General features: G+C 39.2%; 1 protein-coding gene across 4 annotated transcripts in view; it reads right to left on the bottom strand.

Annotated features, from left to right (window-relative positions):
- The window catches only part of ZC3H13 (zinc finger CCCH-type containing 13), a 230,261-nt gene that overhangs the window by 50,460 nt on the left and 156,023 nt on the right, over positions 1-23,778 (bottom strand). For all 4 annotated transcript variants that reach the window (XM_029602891.1, XM_029602893.1, XM_029602890.1 and 1 more), the window contains exons 13-14: positions 19,410-19,887; positions 10,936-11,039 (exon numbers count right to left, since the gene is read on the bottom strand). In XM_029602891.1, coding sequence (XP_029458751.1) covers positions 10,936-11,039; positions 19,410-19,887 — 582 coding nt within the window. The remainder of the gene's footprint in view (positions 1-10,935; positions 11,040-19,409; positions 19,888-23,778) is intronic.

Here is a 23,778-nt window from a genome sequence, read left to right as displayed (position 1 = left end):
GGAATCCCAAATACTCATTGGGTACCTTGAGAGGACCCTGACCCTTAGGGTCCTTACTTAGTACATTTGCGAAAACAAAAGAAGTTAGATCTACCAAAGGTTCAGTATCTCTAATTACTAAAATGTCTACTCTGCTTAAATCTTCTAGAGTCCAAAAAACTGTTCTGACCTGAAAAAGAACAGAATGAACTTTTCTATTTATCCTCTGGAAGTCTCGCACCTTGAAGTTGTCCCAAGTTTTAGCCATTTTTTCACGATCCTCTCCCCCCCCCCAAAAAAAAAGCTGACCGTTAAAGGGGAGTTTTGTCAAGTTGGTCTTAATGTAATCTGCAGACCATTTATGCAACCATAGAAGCCTCCTGGGCTGCCCCTATGGATGCTACACCTTTAGCAGCCATCCACACTAGATCAAAACAGGCATCTGTCAAATGTGCCACTCCCAGTTCCAACTAAGATTCATCCACTAATTCATATTTGGTGTGCTGTGCCAGATGAAAGCTAGATCTAACTGCTATACAGCTATAAGCCACTATTTGCAGTGCTATGCTAACGGCTTAAAAGGCTTGTTTAAGGATAGACTATCTTTCTATCTTGAGAATCCCTGAGCATACACTTCCCTCTACTGGAATAGTTATCCTCTTAGTCACTGAACAGACTAACACATTAACCTTTGGAAAACAAAATTTATCCTTTTTCTTGAGGACCTCCTTTAAACTTTGCCTCTGGAGACACCCACTCCAGATCAATCAAATCCTTCACTGACTAATGAATAGAAAAGGACTTGGATGGCTTTCTAATACTAACTATCATTGGATCTTCTGCTGAGCCTGACGGCTCCGCATTCTTATTCTCTGCAATATTTAATGTATGCAGGGATTGTGTTATCAAGGCAGCAAGCCTTGATAACACAAGGCTTCTTCTTTATGGAAGAGATGCAGCATGGAAGTTCCATCCTCTCCTTTAGGAGGATATTTTCCTTTTTCCAAATCTCCTTCAGAATCCCCTTGCGGAATTTTATTAAATTCTCCTAAAGAATCCTCCGAACCAGAAAAATTGTCTTCAATGAATATACTTTTGTCATCTCCTTTAGACCTCTTCCTGCCCTGACCTCCTGGCAAACTAGAAGATGGAAGGGCCGAAGCAGATCCTGGGACTGTTCTTTTTCCACAGAAAAAGTCTGTTGCAGACACTTAAGCCCAAATCAAAGAAGTGTCCTCATCAGGGGAAATGCAGAAACTGCATCTTGAGAAGCTGCTTTAAAAAAAGGATCAACCACTGAATTACTCTTTGCTTGGGGTTCAGGGCTAAGTGGAGATGGTCTTAGTACCGCATCACTGCTCTGCAGCTCCAACATGGCTTACAATGCAATCTCTGTTAATGAGGTGCAGCTGAGAAGTGACTACCTGGACAAGTCTGTATATCCTGATCTCCCAGCTCCTTAGCTGCCCTGTGCTTTACTGCAGTTGCAGCACAATTTAGAATTGCTGCCTCCATGTACTTTCTTGAGGACGCATGCTATGCAGAGCACTTTTTTTTGCTACGCTCTGCCGCTGCATTCTGTCAGTGAAAATCTCCCAACGAATAAAATGTACAGTTCAAGAAACAAAAAAAAAAAAAAAAAAGACTTAGGAACTTACCCAGGCTTTCCTCATAGCACTGAAGAACAAAAACAAAGTCTCCTAGATAACCGCTATGAGGAAAATTCAGCAGCTTGAAGATGCTGGGTTTTTTTTTTCATCTTTATGTAACTTTCCCCCTTAAAGGAGAAGCTCACAAAAAGAAAATGAAAGTGAGGAGGATGGAGGGGGGAAGACAGGAAGAGAGGGAAGGCACAAAAGGCTAGCTTAGACCCCCAAACCAGGAAAAGAAAAGACTGGAAGCCCCATGCCTCAGGCTTTGCTCAACTGAAGGAAGGAGCACAATGCTTTCACCTTAGGAGCTGCTTCTCATCATATTTTTTTTTTACATAAATCTCTTGTGTGAGTGCCTTCTCAACTAAGGGAGTAAGAACTTGACTTTCATCTCAGGAGCTGTCTCTCTTGTCTTATTCAGTCTACCATCTGCTGAGGTCAGCACAGGTGCATGCAAGGAGTGACATCAGCAAGCTCATTAGTCTTAGTCTCTGTCTCCATCTGCTGGCCAGCGAGCACAACCCACAAGTTTGGATGCCTAGGAATATATATTAGCCCAAGAGTCAGCAAGCTAAAAGGTTGATTTATATGACCCTGCCTGTGTTTTTTGCCAACATGTCACATCAATGTCAAAATTAAAATATAATTAAAATGGTCTTCTCATAACTACTTACTCCTTTGTCCTACGGAAGTATGCATCATATTGACAGTTAAAGCACAAACTGGCTAATCATAGTAACATAGTAAATGACAGCAGATAAATAACAAAAAGATCCATCTAGTCTACCCAGCAAGATGTTATTTAGGTTTTACATTAATTAAAACATTTTCCTTTAAAATAATTTACGTAACAATTGAAAGAAATGAACATTAAGATCTTTTCTGAGGTTTGATTTTTATTTCTGAAGATATGAAAGCTTATTAGGCCACTTTCACCACTATGAATCTAAATAAACTGAAAAACTATTTTTTTGACCATCAAAATGCCACACAAGAATTTGTAAGATATGTAGCATTTTAAGAAAACATGCGTGATCAGACAAAACATCTGTTATTTTTAATGTGCTTCAAATTAAACTACTGGGCATCACAGAATAGCACAGTCATTAAACAAATCATAAGCAATAAAGGAAATAATAAAATGGTCCTGTTCAAAAGTATGCATACTCTTGAATGTTTGGGATAATATACACTCCAGTTGACACATACAGGCTGAGATGGCAACAAAGGCTAGGTATCCACACCTGTGCCTTGTTTCATTGTAATTAGCGTCTGTATAAACAGCCAATGAATTCTTAGCTCTTGAGAAACCTTGTTCATTTCATCCAGGGCTGCACCGACCTTGGTGGTTACCGAAGCATGGAGAAAGCAAAGAACTGTCATAGGATCTGCAAGCAAAAGTAGTTCATTTTTATAGGATATAAAAAGGTTTCAAAGATTTGAAAAATGCCAATCAGTAGTGTTCAAATTCTGATCAAGAAGTGGAAAATGATGGGTTCTGTTAATACAAAGCTATGGCCAGGTAGACCAAGAAAGATTTCAGACACAACTGACAGGAAAATTTGTCGGGATGCAAAGAAAAACTCATAAGCTACTTCTACCGAAACACAGGCTTCTCTGAAACAAGGCGGTGTGTGGGTGTTTCAGCATGCGTAATAAGGAGATACTTAAATAAAAATGGGCTGCATGGTAGATTTGCCAGAAAAGCCATTGTTGCACCAATGTCACACAACAGCCCAGTTACAAGATGCCAAATAGCACCTAGTGAAGCTTCAAAGCTTCTGGAACAAAATAGCGAGCACAACCATAAATACTATGAAGAGAAGCACACCATCCCTACTGTGAAGCATGGAAGTGGATCTCTACTGGTTTGGGGGTGTATGAGCTATAGTGGCACAGGGAATTTAGTCAAAACTGATGGCAGGATGAAAGAAGCATCTTATCAGAAAATATTGGAGGAGAATTTGCATTCATTAGCTAGGAAGCTGTGCATGGGGCACATCTGGACTTTCCAACAAGACTATGATCCGAAATACAAAGCCAAGTCAACCTTTCATTGGCTGCAGCAGAAGAAACTCAAGGTTTTGGAGTGGCCATTACAGTCTCCAGACCTCATCATCATTACTCCTGGGGGAACTCTGTGCAAAACAATTTAAAATTCTGCCCACAAAAACTTTAAATTCTTCAAAATTCTGCATATTTTATATTGATAAAAATAACACAATTTACAAGACAGTGTTTAAGTAATTACATTTTAAATTAATACAGAAAAAATTACTTAAAGATGCAGAATTTTAAATATTTTGAGCAGAATTTCCTTAGAAATTCACTAAGAGTGTCCCTTCCACTCACTCTCCCTACTCCCCTGAACATTTTGCCCTCTCAGATCCCAACTCCTCCACCTGCCAGTATCTCTCCCCTCCACCTCTAGGCTCAACCCCTTCCATTCTATTGCCACTCCCAGAGTTTGAGCCCATTCTCAGTACTTCCCCTCACACAGGCTCCCTCTGTCCCTCACAGACATGCTCCCTCTCTCTAGTGAACATACACACACCCTCATATAGGCTCCCTTCCCTCACTTTCTTGCACATACACATCCCCTCATACAGGGTCCCTTCTCTCTTGCATACAAACCCACACAAGCTCCCTTTCTCTCTCAAGCATACACCCTCACACAGGCAACCTATGTCTCTCTTATGCACCCTTTCACACAGGCGCTCTCTCACACATACACAATCCCTTCACACAGGCTAGCACCCTCACATACACACATCCCTTTTTCATACACACCAGCTCCTAATCTCTCATACACACAATCTCCTCATATAGGCTTCCTCTCTCTGGCACCCACAGTCAAGCACCCAACCCCCCCAATTCTCTCTCACACCCCCCTGCTCACCCCCTGCTCTCGCTCTCTCACACCCTCCTGCTCACCCCCCCTGCTCTCACTCTCACACCCTCCTGCTCACCCCCTCTCACACCCCCTCCTCCCTGCTCTCACACTCCCTTCTCCTCTCTCTCACCCACAACTCTCTAAACATATTACTCTCACCGGGGCTTTCATCTACACCGCAAGCGGAGCACGACCCGCAGGGGCCTTCACCGCAAACAGCGAGTGCTCCATTTGCGGCATGCTGGGATCTCCTTTGCCATTTTCTACGTAGAATTTGGCAATTCTCGGGGGGGGGGGGGGGGGGGGGGTTTTGAGAGAAATTCTGTGCAAATTCTGTGCTCCGCAGAATTCCCCCAGGACTAACATCATTGAGCCACTCTGGGGAGAAACATGCAGTTCATGGTAGATAATCAAAGAATTTACAGGATCTGGAGGCGGCCAAGAGGAATGGGCAGCTTTACCACATGAGAAAATAAAGGTCCTCTTTCACAACTATTACAAGCCATCATCAATGCAAAAGGGGACAACACACAATATTAAGGACTAAGTGTACGCAAACTTTTGAACAGGACTATTTTATTTCCTTTATTGCTATGGTTTGTTTAATGATTGTGCTATTAATGATTGTGATGCATAATAGTTTAATTTGAAAAGTGTTTTGCCTGATCACTCATGTTTTCTTAAAATGCTAGAACACAGATTATGGAGTAAACAGGAGCACACAGGAAACACAAGTTAAAATAAAGTGTGTGTTCAGAATGTGTAACTGTTTCCAGTGACACAAAGTATAGTTCCAAATCTTCATATAGAAGAATTATTTTCAATTTCAAGCTAAGCAATTACAGTTCCCCAGCAGTTCCAAACGGCAGGAACAGTATTTGTCTTGCAAAAAGACACAGAGATGGCTTTGTTTCACTGCCACAGGGCTGATTAAAAAACACAATAACTCGGCAATCTCCATGCTCAAGCCTGAACGCTGAGTAATTGTGTTTTTGAATCTGCTCTGTGGCAGCAAAACGTAGCCATGTCTGTGTTTTTTTTTTTTGCAAGATAAGTACTGTTCCTGCCGTTTGGAACTGAATGATACTTTTAAATTGAAAACATTTTTGAGTAAGAACATACCCAGCGTTATTTTAGAAAATAAGTCCTGCTTTTGCTGTTTGGAATACAAACACTTGCCTGACCATTGACAGTGGATACAAATATTTAAAGTATTTTGGATTGAGGAAATGCAGACATTTTGCACATTTTTGGAACATTGTGCCACATAATTAAGGTGCTTACTAAAAGGGTTTTTCTTCCCATGATGGCAGCTTGAAAAAAAGCTTGTTGCTAAAGTACTGACGTTTTTTAATTCTGCAGTTGTTGATGAGGATTTCCATTTCAATTAACAAGAATTTTTGGTAAAAAAGAAGTGTTATGCGACAGCAGTATGACTTATGGTTTTTTTTTTTATACAGTATTTATCTTTTGCATAATTGTTTAAATAAAAATAAAAATAAAAATTAGGGATACATGACATTTAGAAACTGTGATCAAAGTGCTTTTGTTTTGTTTTCTGTTGATGATCAACACTGGGAAGCCTTTTTGATGGTGAATTATCATACAAATTATATAAATAAATTATATCAGAACAAAGAGTAAAGGAGAGCTAGGGATAAGTTCAAATGAAGAAATTATATAGACAAACAGGCAAGTTGATGCAAGAATCTGGCAACTGCTGTTGCTTTACAGCCTTCAAGTGTGATGTCTAGATTGGACCCAATCTATTTACTGTCATTAAAGCAAAGAGATGGAACATCAAGTGTTGAAACTAATGTGTATTTATTTACACAAAGCAATTCTAATTTATGTAAGAACACAGTAAGTCTGCCTATGATTGAAGTTTCTTTGCATATGTAATGGCTTTGTTAAAAATTGACTGGCTTGTGGGCTTGTAAAAGTATGAAGTCAGTCAACCACCATCACAGATCGCTAATTTTCACAAGAAATGTCACCTCAGGCTTTCTTAGGAAGATAGGGAGATTTTGGCACTGTAAACACCCAAAAGGAGATCTCACAAGAAATTTCCATGCCATAACTGGAAACAATGCTGCTTGGAAGCATTTTCATTCATGTTTTATACAGAAAAATAAATGTGCATATATTGATTTAATTCTTAGTGGAACGCAGGATTTGGTGAGAGAGGTAACAGTGGTGGGGCCACTTGGCAACAGTGATCATAGCATGATCAAATTTAAACTAATAACTGGAAGGGGGACAAATAAGTAAATCTGCAGCTCTAAAACTAAACTTTCAAAAGGGGAAACTTTGATAAAATGAGGAAATTAGTTAGAAAAAACTGAAAGGTGCAGCTGCAAAGGTTAAAAGTGCTCAACAGGTATGGACATTGTTTAAAAATACAATCCTAGAGGCGCAGTCCATATGTATTCCACACATTAAGAAAGGTGGAAGGAAGGCAAAACGATTACCGTCATAGTTAAAAGGTGAGGTGAAAGAGGCTGTTTTAGCCAAAAAAACATTCTTCAAAAATTGGAAGAAGGATCCATCTGCAGAAAATATGATAAAACATAAGCATTGTCAAGTCAAGTGTAAAACATTGATAAGACAGGCGAAGAGAGAATTTGAAATGAAGTTGGCCATAGAGGCAAAAATTCATAATAAAATCTTTTTTAAATATATTCGAAGCAAGAAACCTATGAGGAAGTCAGTTGGACCATTAGATGACAGAGAGGTTAAAGGGGCTCTTAGGGAAGATAAGGCCATTGTAGAAAGACTAAATGAATTCTTTGCTTCTGTGTTCACTAATGAGGATGTTGGGGAGATACCAGTTCCGGAGATGGTTTTCAGGGGTGATGAGTCAGACGAACTGAATGAATTTACTGTGAACCTGGAAGATGTAGTAGGCCAGACTGACAAACTAAAGAGAATCAAATCACCTGGACCGGATGGTCTGCATCCTAGGGTACTGAAGGAACTAAAAAATGAGATTTCAGATCTATTAGTTAAAATTTGTAACCTATCATTAAAATCATCCATTGTACCTGAAGACTGGAGTGGTGGCCAATGTAACCCCAATATTTAAAAAAGGCTCCAGGGGCGAACTGGGTAACTATAGACCAATGAGACTGACTTCAGTGCTGGGAAAAATAGTGGAAACTATTCTCAAGATCAAAATCGTAGAGCATATAGAAAGACATTGTTTAATGGAACACAGTCAACATGGATTTCCCCAAGGGAAGTCTTGCCTAACAAATCTGCTTCATTTTTTTGAAGGGGTTAATAAACATGTGGATAAAGGTGAACCGGTAGATGTCGTATATTTGGATTTTCAGAAGGCGTTTGACAAAGTCCCTCATGAGAGGCATCTAAGAAAACTAAAAAGTCATGGGATAGGAGGCGATGTCCTTTCGTGGATTACAAACTGGTTAAAAGACAGGAAACAGAGAGTAGGATTAAATGGTCAATTTTCTCAGTGGAAAAGGGTAAACAGTGGAGTGCCCTAGGGATCTGTACTTGGACCAGTGCTTTTTGATAACCTCACTAGTCATATTCCTTATATATATATATATATAAATATATAAATGATCTGGAAAGGAATATGACTAGTGAGGTTATCAAATTTGTGGATGATACAAAATTATTCAGAATAGTTAAAACACAAGCAGATTGTTATACATTACAGGAGGACCTTGCAAGAATGGAAGATTGGGCATCCAAATGGCAGATGAAATTTAATGTGGACAAGTGCAAGGTGTTGCATATAGGGAAAAATAACCCTTGCTGTAGTTACACGATGTTAGGTTTCATATTAGGAGCTACCACCCAGGAAAAAGATCTAGGCATCATAGTGGATAATACTTTAAAATCGTCGGCTCAGTGTGCTGCAGGAGTCAAAAAAGCAAACAGAATGTTAGGAATTATTAGGAAGGGAATGGTTAATAAAACAGAAAATGTCATAATGCCTCTATAATCGCTCCATGGTGAGACCGCACCTTGAATACTGTGTACAATTCTGGTCGCCGCATCTCAAAAAAGATATAGTTGCGATGGAGAAGGTACAGAGAAGGGCAACCAAAATGATAAAGGGGATGGAACAGCTCTCCTATGAGGAAAGGCTGAAGAGGTTAGGGCTGTTCAGCTTGGAGAAGAGATGGCTGAGGGGGGATATGATAGAGGTCTTTAAGATCATGAGAGGTCTTGAACGAGTAGATGTGAATCGGTTATTTACACTTTCGGATAATAGAAGGACTAGGGGGCATTCCATGAAGTTAGCAAGTAGCACATTTAAGACTAATCGGAGAAAATTCTTTTTCACTCAACGCACAATAAAGCTTTGGAATTTGTTGCCAGAGGATGTGGTTAGTGCAGTTAGTGTAGCTGGGTTCAAAAAAGGTTTGGATAAGTTCTTGGAGGAGAAGTCCATTAACGGCTATTAATCAAGTTTACTTAGGAAATAGCCACTGCTATTAATTGCATCAGTAGCATGGGATCTTCTTAGTGTTTGAGTAATTGCCAGGTTCTTGTGGCCTGGTTTGGCCTCTGTTAGAAACAGGATGCTGGGCTTGATGGACCCTTGGTCTGACCCAGCATGGCAATTTCTTATGTTCTTAAGTTCTTATGGCAACAGACACAAAAGGAGTTCAATTAGCACTAGCCTGAAATGTGTGAGTAGTATTTATTTTATTTATTTATTTTTGGTTTTTTATATACCGATCTTCTTGCATTGGATGCAAATCAAACCGGTTTACAGTGAAACAATTCAACTTGCCTAAGAGCATTACATAGAACAAAAGAACATAAGAACATAGAACAATAAGAGTGCATGTGAGCATTACATAAAAATGAGGAACATTTAACCATTTAAACATTAAAAACCTTTGGTAATATTTTTATATAAGATGTATGAAAAAGAGCCATCAATGTTAGTAGTGCCAATCAATGTTAGTTAGTTAGTAGCCATCAATGTTAGTAGTGCCAATCAATGTTAGTAGTGCCAATCAATGTTAGTTAGTAGCCATCAATGTTAGTAGTGCCAATCATCAAAGCTTCAATCATAGATGCACGAATGGACAGCAGATACGGATGAAGCCTTGATGACAAATTTAGAGTAGCTCCAAATTTGTGCTACTTCAACCTCTTCGCCTGGTTAGGTCTGAACGTGCTCTTAAGGCAAGATTTGCACTGCCTAGGATGGATGGTGCCACAAGCATTACTGCTCAATTAAATTCAATTAAAGGCATGCACTTGGAACAAAACATGAACCATCCTTAAGGTGTAGCTCCATACGGGTTCTCATTTTATATTCAGGAAATCTGCCCTCACAGTTCTACACTTTTTTAATAGTTAAAACATTATGGACTATGCACAATGTCTGACAGAGCACATTCTGCCTAAACCAATATAACACACTAATACATAAAGTTGGTGAGGATACTTTCTACTGTCAAGAGTTATTGCCCCTTAGTGAGTTTAGACCTGAAAACACTTATAAAAAATACTAACATTAAAACTGCAAAAGGTAATAATGAAATGCATCAATATAAACCAAGTCAGATTGGTGAAGCATCTTTAGTATCAAGAAAATATGCATTCCTCTCACTGAGAAAGCATTTAGTTGGGTGGAATGGCAATACATATCTCATTCTGGATTTTAAAAGCCATTCAGAGACGGAATCTGTAAGATTTGTGTCTACTGGCAGGCATTAATTATCGCTGATAGTGAAATTTATCAGAGTCTCTATGGTGGGAAACTAAATAAGGACGACCTTGTCAGCTCTTATTTGCCACACTACTGGAATCTTTGGCTACAGTGCTCAGGAAAATCCTAGGGCTCAAAGTATATGGACAAGGAAATAAATAAGTCTTTGCTGTATGTTGGTGACCTCTTGCTCATTCTCCAGGATTTTCTTGAATCTAGGGAAGTTGCATTAAGAACAAACAGGAAGTGATATCAGGATACAAAATAAGCAGGTCAAACCTGAATTATGAGTATCTGATGGTCAATCACAGAAACTAGATATAAATGAGTTAAGTATATACAAAGATAAAATGCAATTCAAATATCTACGCATCTATCTTATTAGTATTCCTAAAAACATTATTCCTATAAGCCAAAAACTTTTATTGGAGTGAATATTCTGATCTGGCAAGAGAGTACAATACAATGATTTCTATATGAGCTAGAATAAACATGTTAGGAAAGAAGTCACAGATCTATTTGAATTTCTTTTGCACATATTCCACTCCAAATTACAAAATAAATAGGTTATAAAGCTGTAGTTTGATTTCAGTTGGAACCATAATCAACCTAGACTGGAAAGGCAAATGCTATAAACTTGATTTTAAAATAATTTTGAAACAGATAGTTAAAAATGCTCTTCTCTGTAAAACTAAGCAATTTTCTCTTACTTTTATCATCACCACTGTTGTAGCCATCGCTATCAGGAGAATGTTCACGCCGATGCTTGGGTGACTGACAAGGACTAGGACTACTTTCATTTCTGTGGCGCTTCCTACAAAAAAATACATATTATATACATGCAGTTCAACATCACTATACAAAAAGTACATAGCACAGATGAATCTACAAATATGTATGCAATAGGAATGTGCATTCGTTACATCTGTTTCGGCGGTACACACATACCTTGCCGACTTTCTAGTACAAGTGAAAAAATGGATAGTATGCGCATAACATTAAAAATACATGGATAATATTCATTTTTTGCGTGTACTAGAAGTCAGTGAGGTACTTATGTACCTGCCAAAACAGAAGTAACAAATACGCAACCCTACTATGCAATGCATAATTCTGTTTACTTTAAGGGAAGAAAACTGAGTAAATTTGATGTTCTTTAAATTGAACTATGACCAAACAAAACTAAAATTAGTTTAAAAAAAAAAAAAGTTGACAGACTTCTATTACTTTGCCCAAATAAACAGTGATAGAAAAAAAAGAAATCCAAGCATACACCATATAAATAGGGAAGGCTTGAAGATGATCTGATACCTCTACTATAGTTTTCTAGTTTATCAACCACATGATTGTAACCCTTTCTGTTTCATAACAAATCTATCTTTAATTCTATGGTAATGGATAAAAGGGAAATGAAAATGCAGTACCATGATACAAGGAACTGATTTACATTATCCCACTATTTCAATTTAAGGAATTTCAAATCAGACATTTTAAGGCCACATGAAATGTTTTTAAAATCATGTATATACTATTCTGTTTACTTTTTCAGTGACGTCTTACCTATGCACATTTTCTTTACATTATTCTCTTTGTATTTCCTTTATAGTCTTCCATTTTTTGTTCTATGATATATACGTTCCTTTGAACTACACTACAGCATGTAATCATTTTCCAAATTTAAAAAATTGCCATCCGCTTCTTATTCACCCATCCCTGTGACATCAGAAATGCACCAATTTAAAGAGATACCTACTGCCGTCTGACATCCAAATAAGAAGGAGGAGGAGACCAAGAAGTTAGCTTGAGTACATATTTTAAAGAATGAGGTTGCTTATCAAAACAGCTGAAAATTCCACTTCAGGTTTCAAGTGACATCACAGAAACAACCTGATCTCTATCTATGACATCGGTGGAACACTACAGCCAAGGCTTGCTCGTCATGTACTCTCATCGAGTGCGTTTGTGTGTGCATGCACACGCATGTATGCACATGTGTGATTGTGATCACAGAACAAAGGCCACTGTTTCCTTATATTTCACTCTTTTGTTAATGATTTGCCAAGGAAAGAAAACTAGTATGCAGCTTAGTCTTGTAGACCTGTCATTTTAAGTTTAAATAAACAGATGTTTCAAAGTATAGCTGATGCAGACCAAATTATGTTGCTTGTCACCATTTGTGAAAGTAGTTGTACTGTAGCTATCACAACAGATTTAAAGAAATGCGAAGAATCCTTATAGCTTTGTTGTACATTTTCCAATGTTACTCTTAATTTATGAACTGTTCTACACGTCTGCTGTTCATCACTATAGATAAAAAGCAGTTGTGTGATGTTTTTACCTCTGGTCTTTGTGTGTGTCTTGGTGGATATGCTATGCGCATGTGCTGGAATGAGAGCCACAGGTGTTCTCTGAGACAGCATGAAAATTCAGCCACACAAGTGGGTGATGTCACTGGATGGCGCCAACACAGAATGTGCTCTCTCAGAACTCAGAAAGACCTAGAAACCTTTCTTGGCATGCACTAATATTCCTGCACAGCCGCTATCATGCGAGTCTCCTCGGTTACTCACAAGCTAAGTTTCAATTATACGGGGAGGAGGGTGAGACTGTGTGGCTGAATTGTCCTGCTGTCTATGTAAAACATCTGTTACAGCTAAGCAATTTTGCTTTCTCTGTGGACAAACTAGAGTTAATTCAGTTACACAAGTGGGGATTCCAACATAATATTTCTTCTTTTACAAGGAATGGAGGTATTGTTACTGGTGCTGTGGCTGGAGGAAGAGCTGTGAGTCCTCCTTGAGACAGTAATATTTAACAAAGGTGTGGATAAAGAACCGCTTAGCCACTCTGCAGATTTCCTGAATTGAAGCAGAGTGAAGGTGTGTTAGGGAAGTTGAAATAGCCCATTACTTGATGAACTTTTACCTGCTTTGAAGTTCCTTCCAGATTAAGCATAGCAATATAAAATGCATCCTGATATCCAGGCAGATAGGGTTTGTTTCTTAACTGATAATTCTTGGTTGTTTGGACTATAAGAGACCAAGAGTTGAGGAATTTTATATAAGATTTATACCTTTCCAAGCAGATTAGTAACGCTCTTCTGCAATCCAAGGTATGAAAAACCTGTTCATCTTTGTTAGAATTAAGTTTCATTGGCTCAGTGTGCTGTGGCAGTCAAAAAAAGCAAATAGAATGTTAGGAATTATTAGGAAGGGAATGGCAAATAAAATGGATGTCATAATGCATCTGTATTGCTCCATGGTGAGGCTGCACCTTGAATATTGTGTGCAATTCTATACAGTTGCACTAGAGAAAGTGCAGAGAAGGGTGACCAAAATGATAAGGGGCATGAAATGGCTCCCCTATGAGGAAAGGCTAAAGAAGTTAGGGCTCTTCAGTTTGGAGAAGAGATGACTGAAGGGGGATATGATAGAAGTCTACAAAATCATGAAAGGACTTGAACAGATAAATGTAAATTGGTTATTTACTCTCGGATAATAGAATGACTGAGAGGCACTCCATGAAGTTAGGAAGTAGCTCATTTAAAACAAATCGAAGACATTTTTTTTTTTAACTTAGCGCATAGTTAAACTCTGTTATTCATTGCCAGAGGATGTGGTTACGGCAGTTAGTGTAACTGGGTTTAAAAAAGGTTTGGATAAATTCCTAGAGGAAAAATCCATAAACTGCTATTAATTAATAATCAATAATAGCTTGAGATCTATTTAATGTTTGGGTACTTGCCAGGTACTTGTGACTTGGATTGGCCACTGTTGGAAACAGGATGCTGGGCTTGATGGTCCCTTGGTCTGACCCAGAAAGGCATATCTTATGTTCTTATGAAAGAATGTTGGTAAAACTATGGACTGATTCATGTGAAGTTGAGAAACTGCCATAGATAAAACTTTGAATGAGTTCTTAGCACTACCCATATTCTCGAAAAATTCTGTACAGGGTGCATGGATCATTAAGGAGATGGATCTTCAAGGGGGTCGAAGATTAAAAAAAATATTTCAGAAAAGACTGCAGGCCCACCAGTTTCAGCAGGCATTTTGGTTGATCAGGGTCTGAGGGGGTTTGTTCCAATTTTTGTCTATTTACAAAATTTGTTTTATTTATATTTTAATGTATGTTAACTTTGAAATCCGCCTAGAATTGATAAGATTCTGATATAGGCATAAACTAAATTGAAGTAGATTGATTTCTGTATTCCCACACAATGGGAAGGCCTGGTGGTAGTATTGGGGAATTTTATCATTTGACTGAGATACTGTCCCACCTAGTCTGAGCTTGTTAAATCCATTGCTACTATACATTGCAAAAGAGTGAATGTTATATCAGTTAAAGATTTCAATTTATATGTTGATGATCATTCCTCAAAATTGGTGATGGATTTTCTGGATGCTTTATCAATCTTGGGTTTATGTCAGTTTATTGACAGGCCTACCCATAAAGCTGGTCATGCTTTAGACTTGCTGATTGTATCTGAAGCTTTGCAAATTTCATTTAGCAGTATTTATGGTATTCATAATGTTGTGCTTATTCAAGTTGGTTGGACTGATCATTTTATCAAGGAATATTGTATTATTCTACTTATACTATAGTAAACTTCCTCATTAGTATTAAACCCTAGTAAACTTCCTCATTAGTATTAAACCCAGGGGAACTGTTAGCTTGAGAACTTTTGAATCATAATATAATTTGTTACAGGCAAGATTCTAACAACTGACTGCCTATGATACATTTTCTTTCAGTCTTGTAAAATACCTTAATCTATTTTCTCCTCTTAAGACTTCAATAATCAACCTGATTATCACATATTCCTTGGTTCACAAAAGACCTGATTAATCAGAAACAAATCCTGAAACAGAAGGAACGAGTATGGCATGAGAGTAGACGAGGTTGCTAAGATTAGTTTTAAAAAGGCAATGCATTATTATATTGCATTTGAAATTTCCTAAAAATCTTATTTCAGGTGTTTGAAAGATTCACAGAATAGATCAGTGAGTCAGTCAGAATTTTACATAACCTGATTACAAGTCCTTCTCAAATTTGTTCAGAAGGTTCTGAGAGTTTGGCTCAGTACTTCATTGATAAAGTTGTTAAGCTACGAATAGAGACCAAAAATGTCTACTCAAACTATTCCATTCCCCACAATTAAATTAAATAGTATGAATTTCATGCTGTGAGTGAAGATGAGGCTGGTGATGTTATGACAAATTTGAAGGCATCCTTTTATTTATTTGACATTTGCCATTTTTGGGAGCTTTGTGGACTGAAGCACCTTTCTGTTGAATATCTGATCAAACTGATTAAAACTGTTCTTGCTAAAGGAATTGGTTTCAATTCATTACAATTAACTTCGGTGTGACCAGGTATAAAGAAATTAGGGCTTCCTATTTCTGAGCCATGTAATTATCAGCTGATCTCAAACTTTCCATCTTTAGGGAAATTTTTAGAGCAATGTGTCCATCAGCTTCATGACCACCTTAACTGAATATAATCTGAATGTTTCAATGCTGTTTTGGAAAAGAAATAGTACTGAAACTTTATGAGTGTCTGTACAGGATGCAATTCTTTCAGATTTTGATAAAAGGAAATTGATGATTGTATTTTAAGAAGTATTACTTCTTAAAATGCAAAGCCTTGAGATTGGGGTTAAAGTTATTAAGTGGTTTTGAAATTCTCTTTCCAATAGGTCTTTTCTAGGTTTGGGAAAATGTATCTAGCTGGAAGACTACAGACTGTCCAGTCCCTACAACCTATTGAATGACTTATTGCCTCTTATGACTAAGTATCTTATATATGCTAATGTCTTTTTTTTTTTTTTAGTCCACCTCAATTTGTCTAATACCCTTACAACAGGGGTGCCCAAACCAGTCCTTGGAGTCCCCCCAGCCAGTCAGATTTTCTGGATATTTCTAATGAATATGCATGAGATTTATTTGCATGCACTACCTCCTATGCATGCAAGTTCTCATGCATATTCATTAGGGATATCCTGAAAATCCGACTGGCTGGGGAAGGCCCAAGGACTGGTTGGAGCACCTCTGCCTTACAGGACTGACCTCCTGTGTTAAGGCAGTAAATAAGTGGATGAATGAAAACAGGTTAATTTGAATGTTCAAAAGACTGAAATGTGCTGGCTTAGCTGAATGAAAGCAATGCCAGAAACTTGTAAATTGTATTTTGATGGAGTACTGATATTCTCCGAACTAATTTGTGACCTTGGTGTGATTGATTCTAATTTCTCAATACAATCGCAGATTAATGCGGTATTGAAATCCAGCTTCTATAAAGAGAGATTGATCCAGCATATGAGGTATTTGATTAGTAAAGGCAACTTTAGAATTATTGTACAAACTCTCATATTGGGATCCCTAGACTAGGCTTCTGAAGAATATGTTAGCCAATTTACAGATAGTCCAAAATGTGGCAGCCTGGTAAATTACTGGTTGTTCTATTAAAGATATTACACCTAAATTGCAAGATTTGTATTTGCTGCCCGTAGCATTCAGAACTAAATTTAAACTTGTTACTTGGATCTTTAAGGTAGTCTTTAATGAAGGCCCTATTTATCTAGCCTGATTTCCAAGTATGTCTTTCAACATTTATTACAGTGTCAATAAATTTGACTAGTATTCCCATGGTCAAACAAGTGAAACGTCAAGATGTGCGGAAATGAATGTTCTCAGTGATAGGGACAATTTTAGGGTATCCGTTGTCTGATTATGAGTTATATTGGATTATAAGGTTTTTAAAAAAACAAATTAAAAGATTTTTATTTTACTCAGGCTTTTACATCAGATGATCCAAAATGTTTATTTTAACTCAGGATAGTAATTGAACGTGTTTAGGTTTTATTATGTAATGTATTTATTATGCATGTTCACATTGTAATTCACACAGAAAAAGGATTTATGGTATTATGCGAAATATAAAATAATAAATGTTTCAAAGTCCTCAGTGCCTACAGAGTTATTTTCTTTTCCTTTTTATACTCAGAAGCTGAAAAGGCAGGACTTTGATGTCGAGGACATTCTGACCTTTTTTTTTAGGTACTGATCTCTCTGAACTTTTCCTTTTTTTCCTCTGATGGCAAGGATAAATGGAATTTTCGTTTAAGATCCTTCTATGACAGATCTCAAGGGGACATTTATCCTCAGTCCATGCAGTCACTTGTATCATGAGAGGAGCCCAGGCAGTGATTATGGAAATCTATGATGGACATTTTATGTTTGCATTTGGAGCAAAGCTTAAAGGGCCTTGTTCCCTCATAAAAAAGGATTAATGGGTACGAGGAACAAACTCATTTTTACATAATAAACAATAATAATGGAAAATATTACTCAAAAAATTCAACAAATGGTAGAGACAGCAAGTAATATCCTTCAACTTCAGCAAAAGAAAAATGATTAAGGAAACTTGCGTGATGGCAGCTGTGCGGGAATAACCGCACATGCTTAGAAAGACTTAGGTCTTTCTAAGCTCTGAAGAGTATGTTCCATGCTAGTGCCATCCAGTGACATCACCCACTTGCTTGGCTTAATTCAAACCTGCTTGTTCACGGAGAAAGAGCACATACTAATTTCAAGCAGTGCACACTATTTCCATTCAGCATGCACTACTTGCACATTGCACACACTAAGTTTGAACTGTGGCCCCCCTGCCCTAGATATGAAATCCCACCCCCTTATCCCGGGCTAGCTGAAGTCTTCAGGGATAGGAAAATCATGTCTGCCGTGCCAGCACAGAAATTCAAGACAGCACTAGATGACCCACAGCTCTCCTCATATGCAGGGGAGAGGAACACTTAGCTGGCATCATTTTGAATTTCAGCATTGGTGAGGCAGAACAGATTGGGTATTGCTTCTGCTCCTGAAGACCTCACCTTGCCCTAGGACAAGGTGGGGGGATGGGAGGCCCAGCCCTTGAGCTGCCTAGGCGAAGGTGGCAAATGGGGGACCTGATTTGGCCTAATTTGGGTGGGGGGGGGGGGGCAGGGAAGGTGGGGTACAACTGTTTTCTTTGTGGGGGAGGTAGTATGGAGGAAGATAAGATGTAAACACATCATGCAGTACCTCTGAAAATCTCTTAAGGTATGAATACAACCAGAGGTCGAAAGAAGACATTCTACAAATTACTTCTTTATTACAAACATCCAATAAGAAAGAATTTGTTACATAACATGCAGACCACTGACAAACTTTATAGACTATCACTCTATATACATTGTCTATATAATTTTAACATTATTCCATAAGTCATGCAAGTTATCAATAAAAAATGCACTGCCCATTATACCCTCATATACATACATACCTTACCCTCCATTCATATCTTATACCTCACATACCATCCACACTGCACCTTAATCTAAAACCAGACAATTCCCCAACACATATTAAAACAATATTCCTGCATACATTGAAAGACAGTTATACGTTTAACAGTAGATATATGAGCTTTTCTTTTCTCAATGTCTCTTGTATTCTCAGCTGACTACACTCCCAACGAGAGCCTCGTTTTACCCCACAACTCGAGGCTTCATCAGGGTAATTGATGACACGATTCCTTCTTGGTTCACTTAAGAGTAGTATATCCTAATAATTTCTTCAGCGTCTCACACTTTCAATAAATGTTTCCTCAAACACTTTCAATGAATTATGTTATCCATGGAGGTCCGCTAAACATCCACCCATCTGGGATATATTTGAAGGGCTAGCACAGATACTGTGAGTTTGAACAATCAATACCGTGTGTTGTAACAGTTTGAAAAATGGTTTGGGCGGTGATCGATTTTCGAGAAGGGGACAACGTATGTGGTTGAACAAAATTCAAGTGACCAGAGTTGAGATTTAGAAAGCCTTATAGTTGCACCAGATGGGTGGATGTTTAGCGGACTTCCATGGATAACATAATTCATTGAAAGTGTTTGAGGAAATTATATAGACAATGTATATAGAGTGATAGTCTATAAAGTTTGTCAGTGGTCCGCATATTATGTAACAAATTCTCTCTTATTGGATGTTGTAATAAAGAAGGAAGATAAGATGTGTCAGGACAAGCAGGGGTGCAAGATGGGAAAGGATTGTATTTTACATTAGACTGTCATCTCTAACGGTTTGTGTACTATGCTCTGATTTTGCAGTTTTCTTTTTTTTCATTCTATACCAAAACTTACTTAGATTTTCTGTCATCATGAGCATCCCTTTGGCTTCTTTCTTCTCGAACATCCTCTCTCTTATCTCTGCGATCGTCTCTTCCTTTTTCTTCCCAGTCTCTTTGGCGGTCTCTGTCCTTCTCCCTCTCCCGTGTCCTCTCTCTCTCCCTCTCTCGTTCTCTCTCTCTTTCTCTTTCCCTTTCTCGCTCCCTCTCCTCTCTTTCTCTCTCTCTCTCCCTCTCTCGGTCACGGTCTCTCTCCCGTTCACGTTCTTTTTCCCTCTCTCGTTCTCTCTCCCGGTCTCGGGCCCGCTCTCTTTCTGACTCTCGCTCCTTTTCTCTCTCTCTTTCTCGTTCCCTTTCCCGCTCTCGATCCCTTTCTCTGGCTCTTTCATCTCTCCTTTCATCCGTTCGGTCTACCCGTCTGTCCTCTCTTCTTTCATCACGCTCAAGGTCTTCATTTCTTCCCTGATGTCTTCCTGGTGAGTTAGGTCTTTGATCTGTTAAAGAAAAGAAAAATGTAATAAAACCAGTTCTGCTGCTAGTGATTAATTGGACAAACATGCCTGCCACTGCTCTAATAATGCAAGATTATTTACAATATAAGCCTCCGCTGCCTAGTTAGAAGTGTATGGAATTGTAATATAAATAGAAACACCAAGGGGAATATGTTTGTGCTGACTACTGGAAAATGTAATTTAAAAGAGATTAAATACATTGTATTGCATGCTTACTAAGAATGCACAGAATAGGTTTTGACCTTTTCTACCAATGTCAGGAGAATGCTTTAAGATTTAAAAATCTAAATACATTGCTCCCCTGTATTTCCTTACAATGCTTTGATTATAATTAGCTTTTATTTATAACATACATAACTTCACAGATATAATGGACAAGCTATAGTCAGTTTTAAGTACAGTTTTAGATGGCTGTCACTGAAAATAATGTTCTACTTGTTTTTAAGTGAATACTATCTGGAATCCTTATTAAACTGTGGCTTTGAACCTCCATAGAGCTACTACCAAGAACGACTTCAGTTCTCAATCTAACCAAGTTCTGTAATAAAATAGAAAAAAGTCCTAGGGGAACACAGGCATTCATGAGGTTGGGACTATCTGGAAGTCTGTTGTGAGAGAATTAATTAGCAGCAGGGTCTGTCTGGCAACTTGCAATGTACAAGAAAAAACAGATGTCCTAGTGGAAATGTAGGAGCTTAAATAGCCAGGTTTGTCTGGTAGGCCACATGATCCCAATTCCTGGTGCTGGCCAAGTGGTGGGCTAGTGGGCCATGCAGAAAATGCATGGGACCTGAAAGGCTAGATGTTTAACAGCCATGCAAGCGTTAGTCCTCTGGGAATTCTGCATTTTGCAGAATTTGCACAGAATTCCCCTCCCTTGCAGAATTCTGCATTTGCCCCACAGAATTAGACACGGGGAGGATTAGGAAATAGTAGCAACGTTAGTTGAAGACTGTGCAGGACGGAAGAGAGGAAAGAATAGGATTGGTGTCAGCTGGAAACAAGAAAGGAGAAGCAGCACACTGGCCTATGCAAACCAGAAAAATGGGAGAGTCAGCGCTGGCCTATACAGGCTGGAAAAGATGAGTCTGCAGCATCAGCCTTGGCCTATGCAGTCTGAACAAAGGAGAGCGCATTAGGGGTCACATGGAACCTGAACAAATGAGGTAGAAAGCGCGCCTGGGGGGACAACAAGAGAGCTAGGGGTCTTGCTAAAGCGGGGAAATAGGCAGAGAAAATTAGGGGGTCTTGCTAAAGCAGGGGACGGGGCAAAGAGAAAGCTGGGGTAAAGAGAGAGAATTGGATAAAGGGGAGCTTTCTCTCTTTGCCTAAGGAATCCAGCCTGGAGGTCAGGCAGACAAAGCTGAAGGTCTTGCCAATGGGGGCGGGGGGGAAGAGAGAAAGCTATGGGGTCTTGCTGGGGTGAGGGGAGAGAACTAGGGGATAACAGAGGGAAAAAGAGTTGAGGGAAGGGTTCAAGTCTTGTGAGGAACAGATAAAGAAAGCTTTTGTGTCTTGCTGGGGGGTTCTTAAAGAGGGAGCTTGGGGAGTTAAAGTCTGAGGAAAGGGAAAAACAACTAGGGGGAAGAGGGTCTGAGCCTGAGGAAAGTAAAGACAGCAGAGGGTCTTTTTTTGAGGGGGGGGGAGAGAAGGAGAGAATGGGGGAAATGTGGGTTTGAGCCTGGTGGGGCAAAGAGAGAATACTGGTTGGGGGAGGAGAAGAGATGGGGGAGTAGCTAATAAATTGGGAGATTGACCCAAGGGGCAGGCGAAATGAAGCAAGGGGAAGGGGGTTCAAGCCAAAAGGAGGAGAAAGTTAAGGTCACTGACCCTGAGGAAGAGTGAGAAAAATCTGGAAGGGCCAGGTTTTATGAATATAAAATTCTACATCTATGTGTAATAACTTTTTTCTGCATACAATGAAGGCAATGCATGTAAATCTTTCTCATGCATATTCATTGTAGATATCCTGGGCTGTTTGTGGCACTCGAGGATTGGAGTTCGCCATCACTGATCTAGTATGCTGTGGGAAGAGAATGCTCCTCTAAGACTTCAGTTCTGCACATTTGCAAGCAGGCAGCTTATAGCAAATATCTCCCTTTTAGGAACCCACAATCTTGGAGAGGACTCTTTATCATCATCAGTTCAATTTAACAACTTTCAGGTGTTATCATGCTAATACCACCCAAGAATCAAAGCTGATTTGGTACACAATTTTATTTTTACAAAACTAAATAATAAAAACAGCATAAAGGGATGAAAGAATGTAGAACAGGTGGTGGTGGTGGGAGGGGGGTCTACTACTTGAGCTCTAATCTACAAGTCAGATGTTCTAGTTCAAGGGTCTCCTCTGCCATTTACTTTGTATAATGTATCTCAGTTTACCCAACAATAACATGGTAATTACAGACTCCTCTCCACTTTAGAAGGAAGACAGTGTTGCTTACCTGTAACAAGTGTTTCTCAGAGTACAGCAGGATGTCAATCCTCATGTGTGTGACATCATCTGATAGAGCTCAGCCCAGAACTTGTACATCAAAGTTTCTAGAACTGTGACTGTGTGTCACTGAGCATGCCATTATACCATGCGGGGGCCCCTTCAGTCTTGTCCTTAGCATAAGGAGATACCAACTCCAAGTGGAGGACAGTGGGTTTCATGAGGACTGACATCCTGCTGTCCTCAGAAAACAGCTGTTATATGAAAGCAACTCTGTTTTCTCTGAGGACAAGCAGGTTGGCAGTCCTCACATGTGGGGAATCCCTAGCTAAAGACTGCACTGAATGAAAAAAAAGAGGGAAACAACCACCAAGTGCCAACAGGCACAACAAACTATTTGTGTGGGCAACAAGCCTATTTTCCCCAATAATGCCTTAACTATGAGGGGAAGCCTGGAACTTAAAGAACAGGCCTGGGAGGAAGTGGAGTTAGGTTCTACACCTCAAACAAATTCCGCAAGACAATTGGCAAAACCTATCGTCATGTCAGAAGTCCTTGTCCAAGTAGTGGAATGTGAATGTGTGGAGAGAACTACACATAACATCCTTACAGATCTCCATGGAGACTGTTCAGGTGAGCAACCGGTGCTACTATGGCTTGGCCAGAGTAAGCATTGACATGGCCCACCAGATTCAGTCCCACCTGGGTATAGCAGGAGAAAATGGAATTTGCTAACCAATGGATAAAGTCTGTTTGGCAAAGGCAATTCCCAGTTTGGTGGTATCAAAAGAAAGTTAGGTGGACTTTCTATGGGCTTCAATCCACTCAGTTAGAAGGCTAAGGCTCTCTTGCAGTCCAAACTGTGCAGTGCTTGTTTACCTTGGTGGACATGTGGTCCAGCAAAAAATGTTGGCTGGACAATCAACTGATTAAGATGGAATTCAGACATCACCTTAGGCAGGAATTTAGGATGGTTGCGCAGAACCATCCTATCACGATGGAATTTGGTATAAGGTGGATCAGTTACTAGAGCTTGGAACTCACTGACTCTACACACTGAAGTGACCACCACCAAAAATACAACTTTCCTGGTCAGATACCTCAGGTTAAAGGAATGCAGTGGCTCAAAGGGAGCTTTCATTAGCTGGGACCGAGCCATGCTGAGGTCTCAAGACATGGCTGGAAGCCTAATGGGAGGCTTCAAATGAGCAGGTACAGCAAAATTCTGACAACCAAAGACTGTACAAAGATGGGTCTATCTCCTACATGCTGGTGATGGGCACCAACTGCACCAAGGTGAATGCTTACTGAGTTGGTCCTGAGCAAGTGCAGAATGTAGCCAAACAGTTTTTGTGTGGAGCAGGAGAAAAGATCTCTATGCTCATGCCATAAGGCAAATCTCCATTTAAATCCACAGGACTTCCTAGTGAAATCCT

The sequence above is a fragment of the Rhinatrema bivittatum genome, chromosome 5 (assembly GCF_901001135.1).
Source record: "Rhinatrema bivittatum chromosome 5, aRhiBiv1.1, whole genome shotgun sequence".
In the NCBI taxonomy this organism is placed as follows: Eukaryota; Metazoa; Chordata; class Amphibia; order Gymnophiona; family Rhinatrematidae; genus Rhinatrema; species Rhinatrema bivittatum.
The sequence above is the reverse complement of the archived record's forward strand: the minus strand, read 5'-3'. Positions and strand labels throughout refer to the sequence as shown.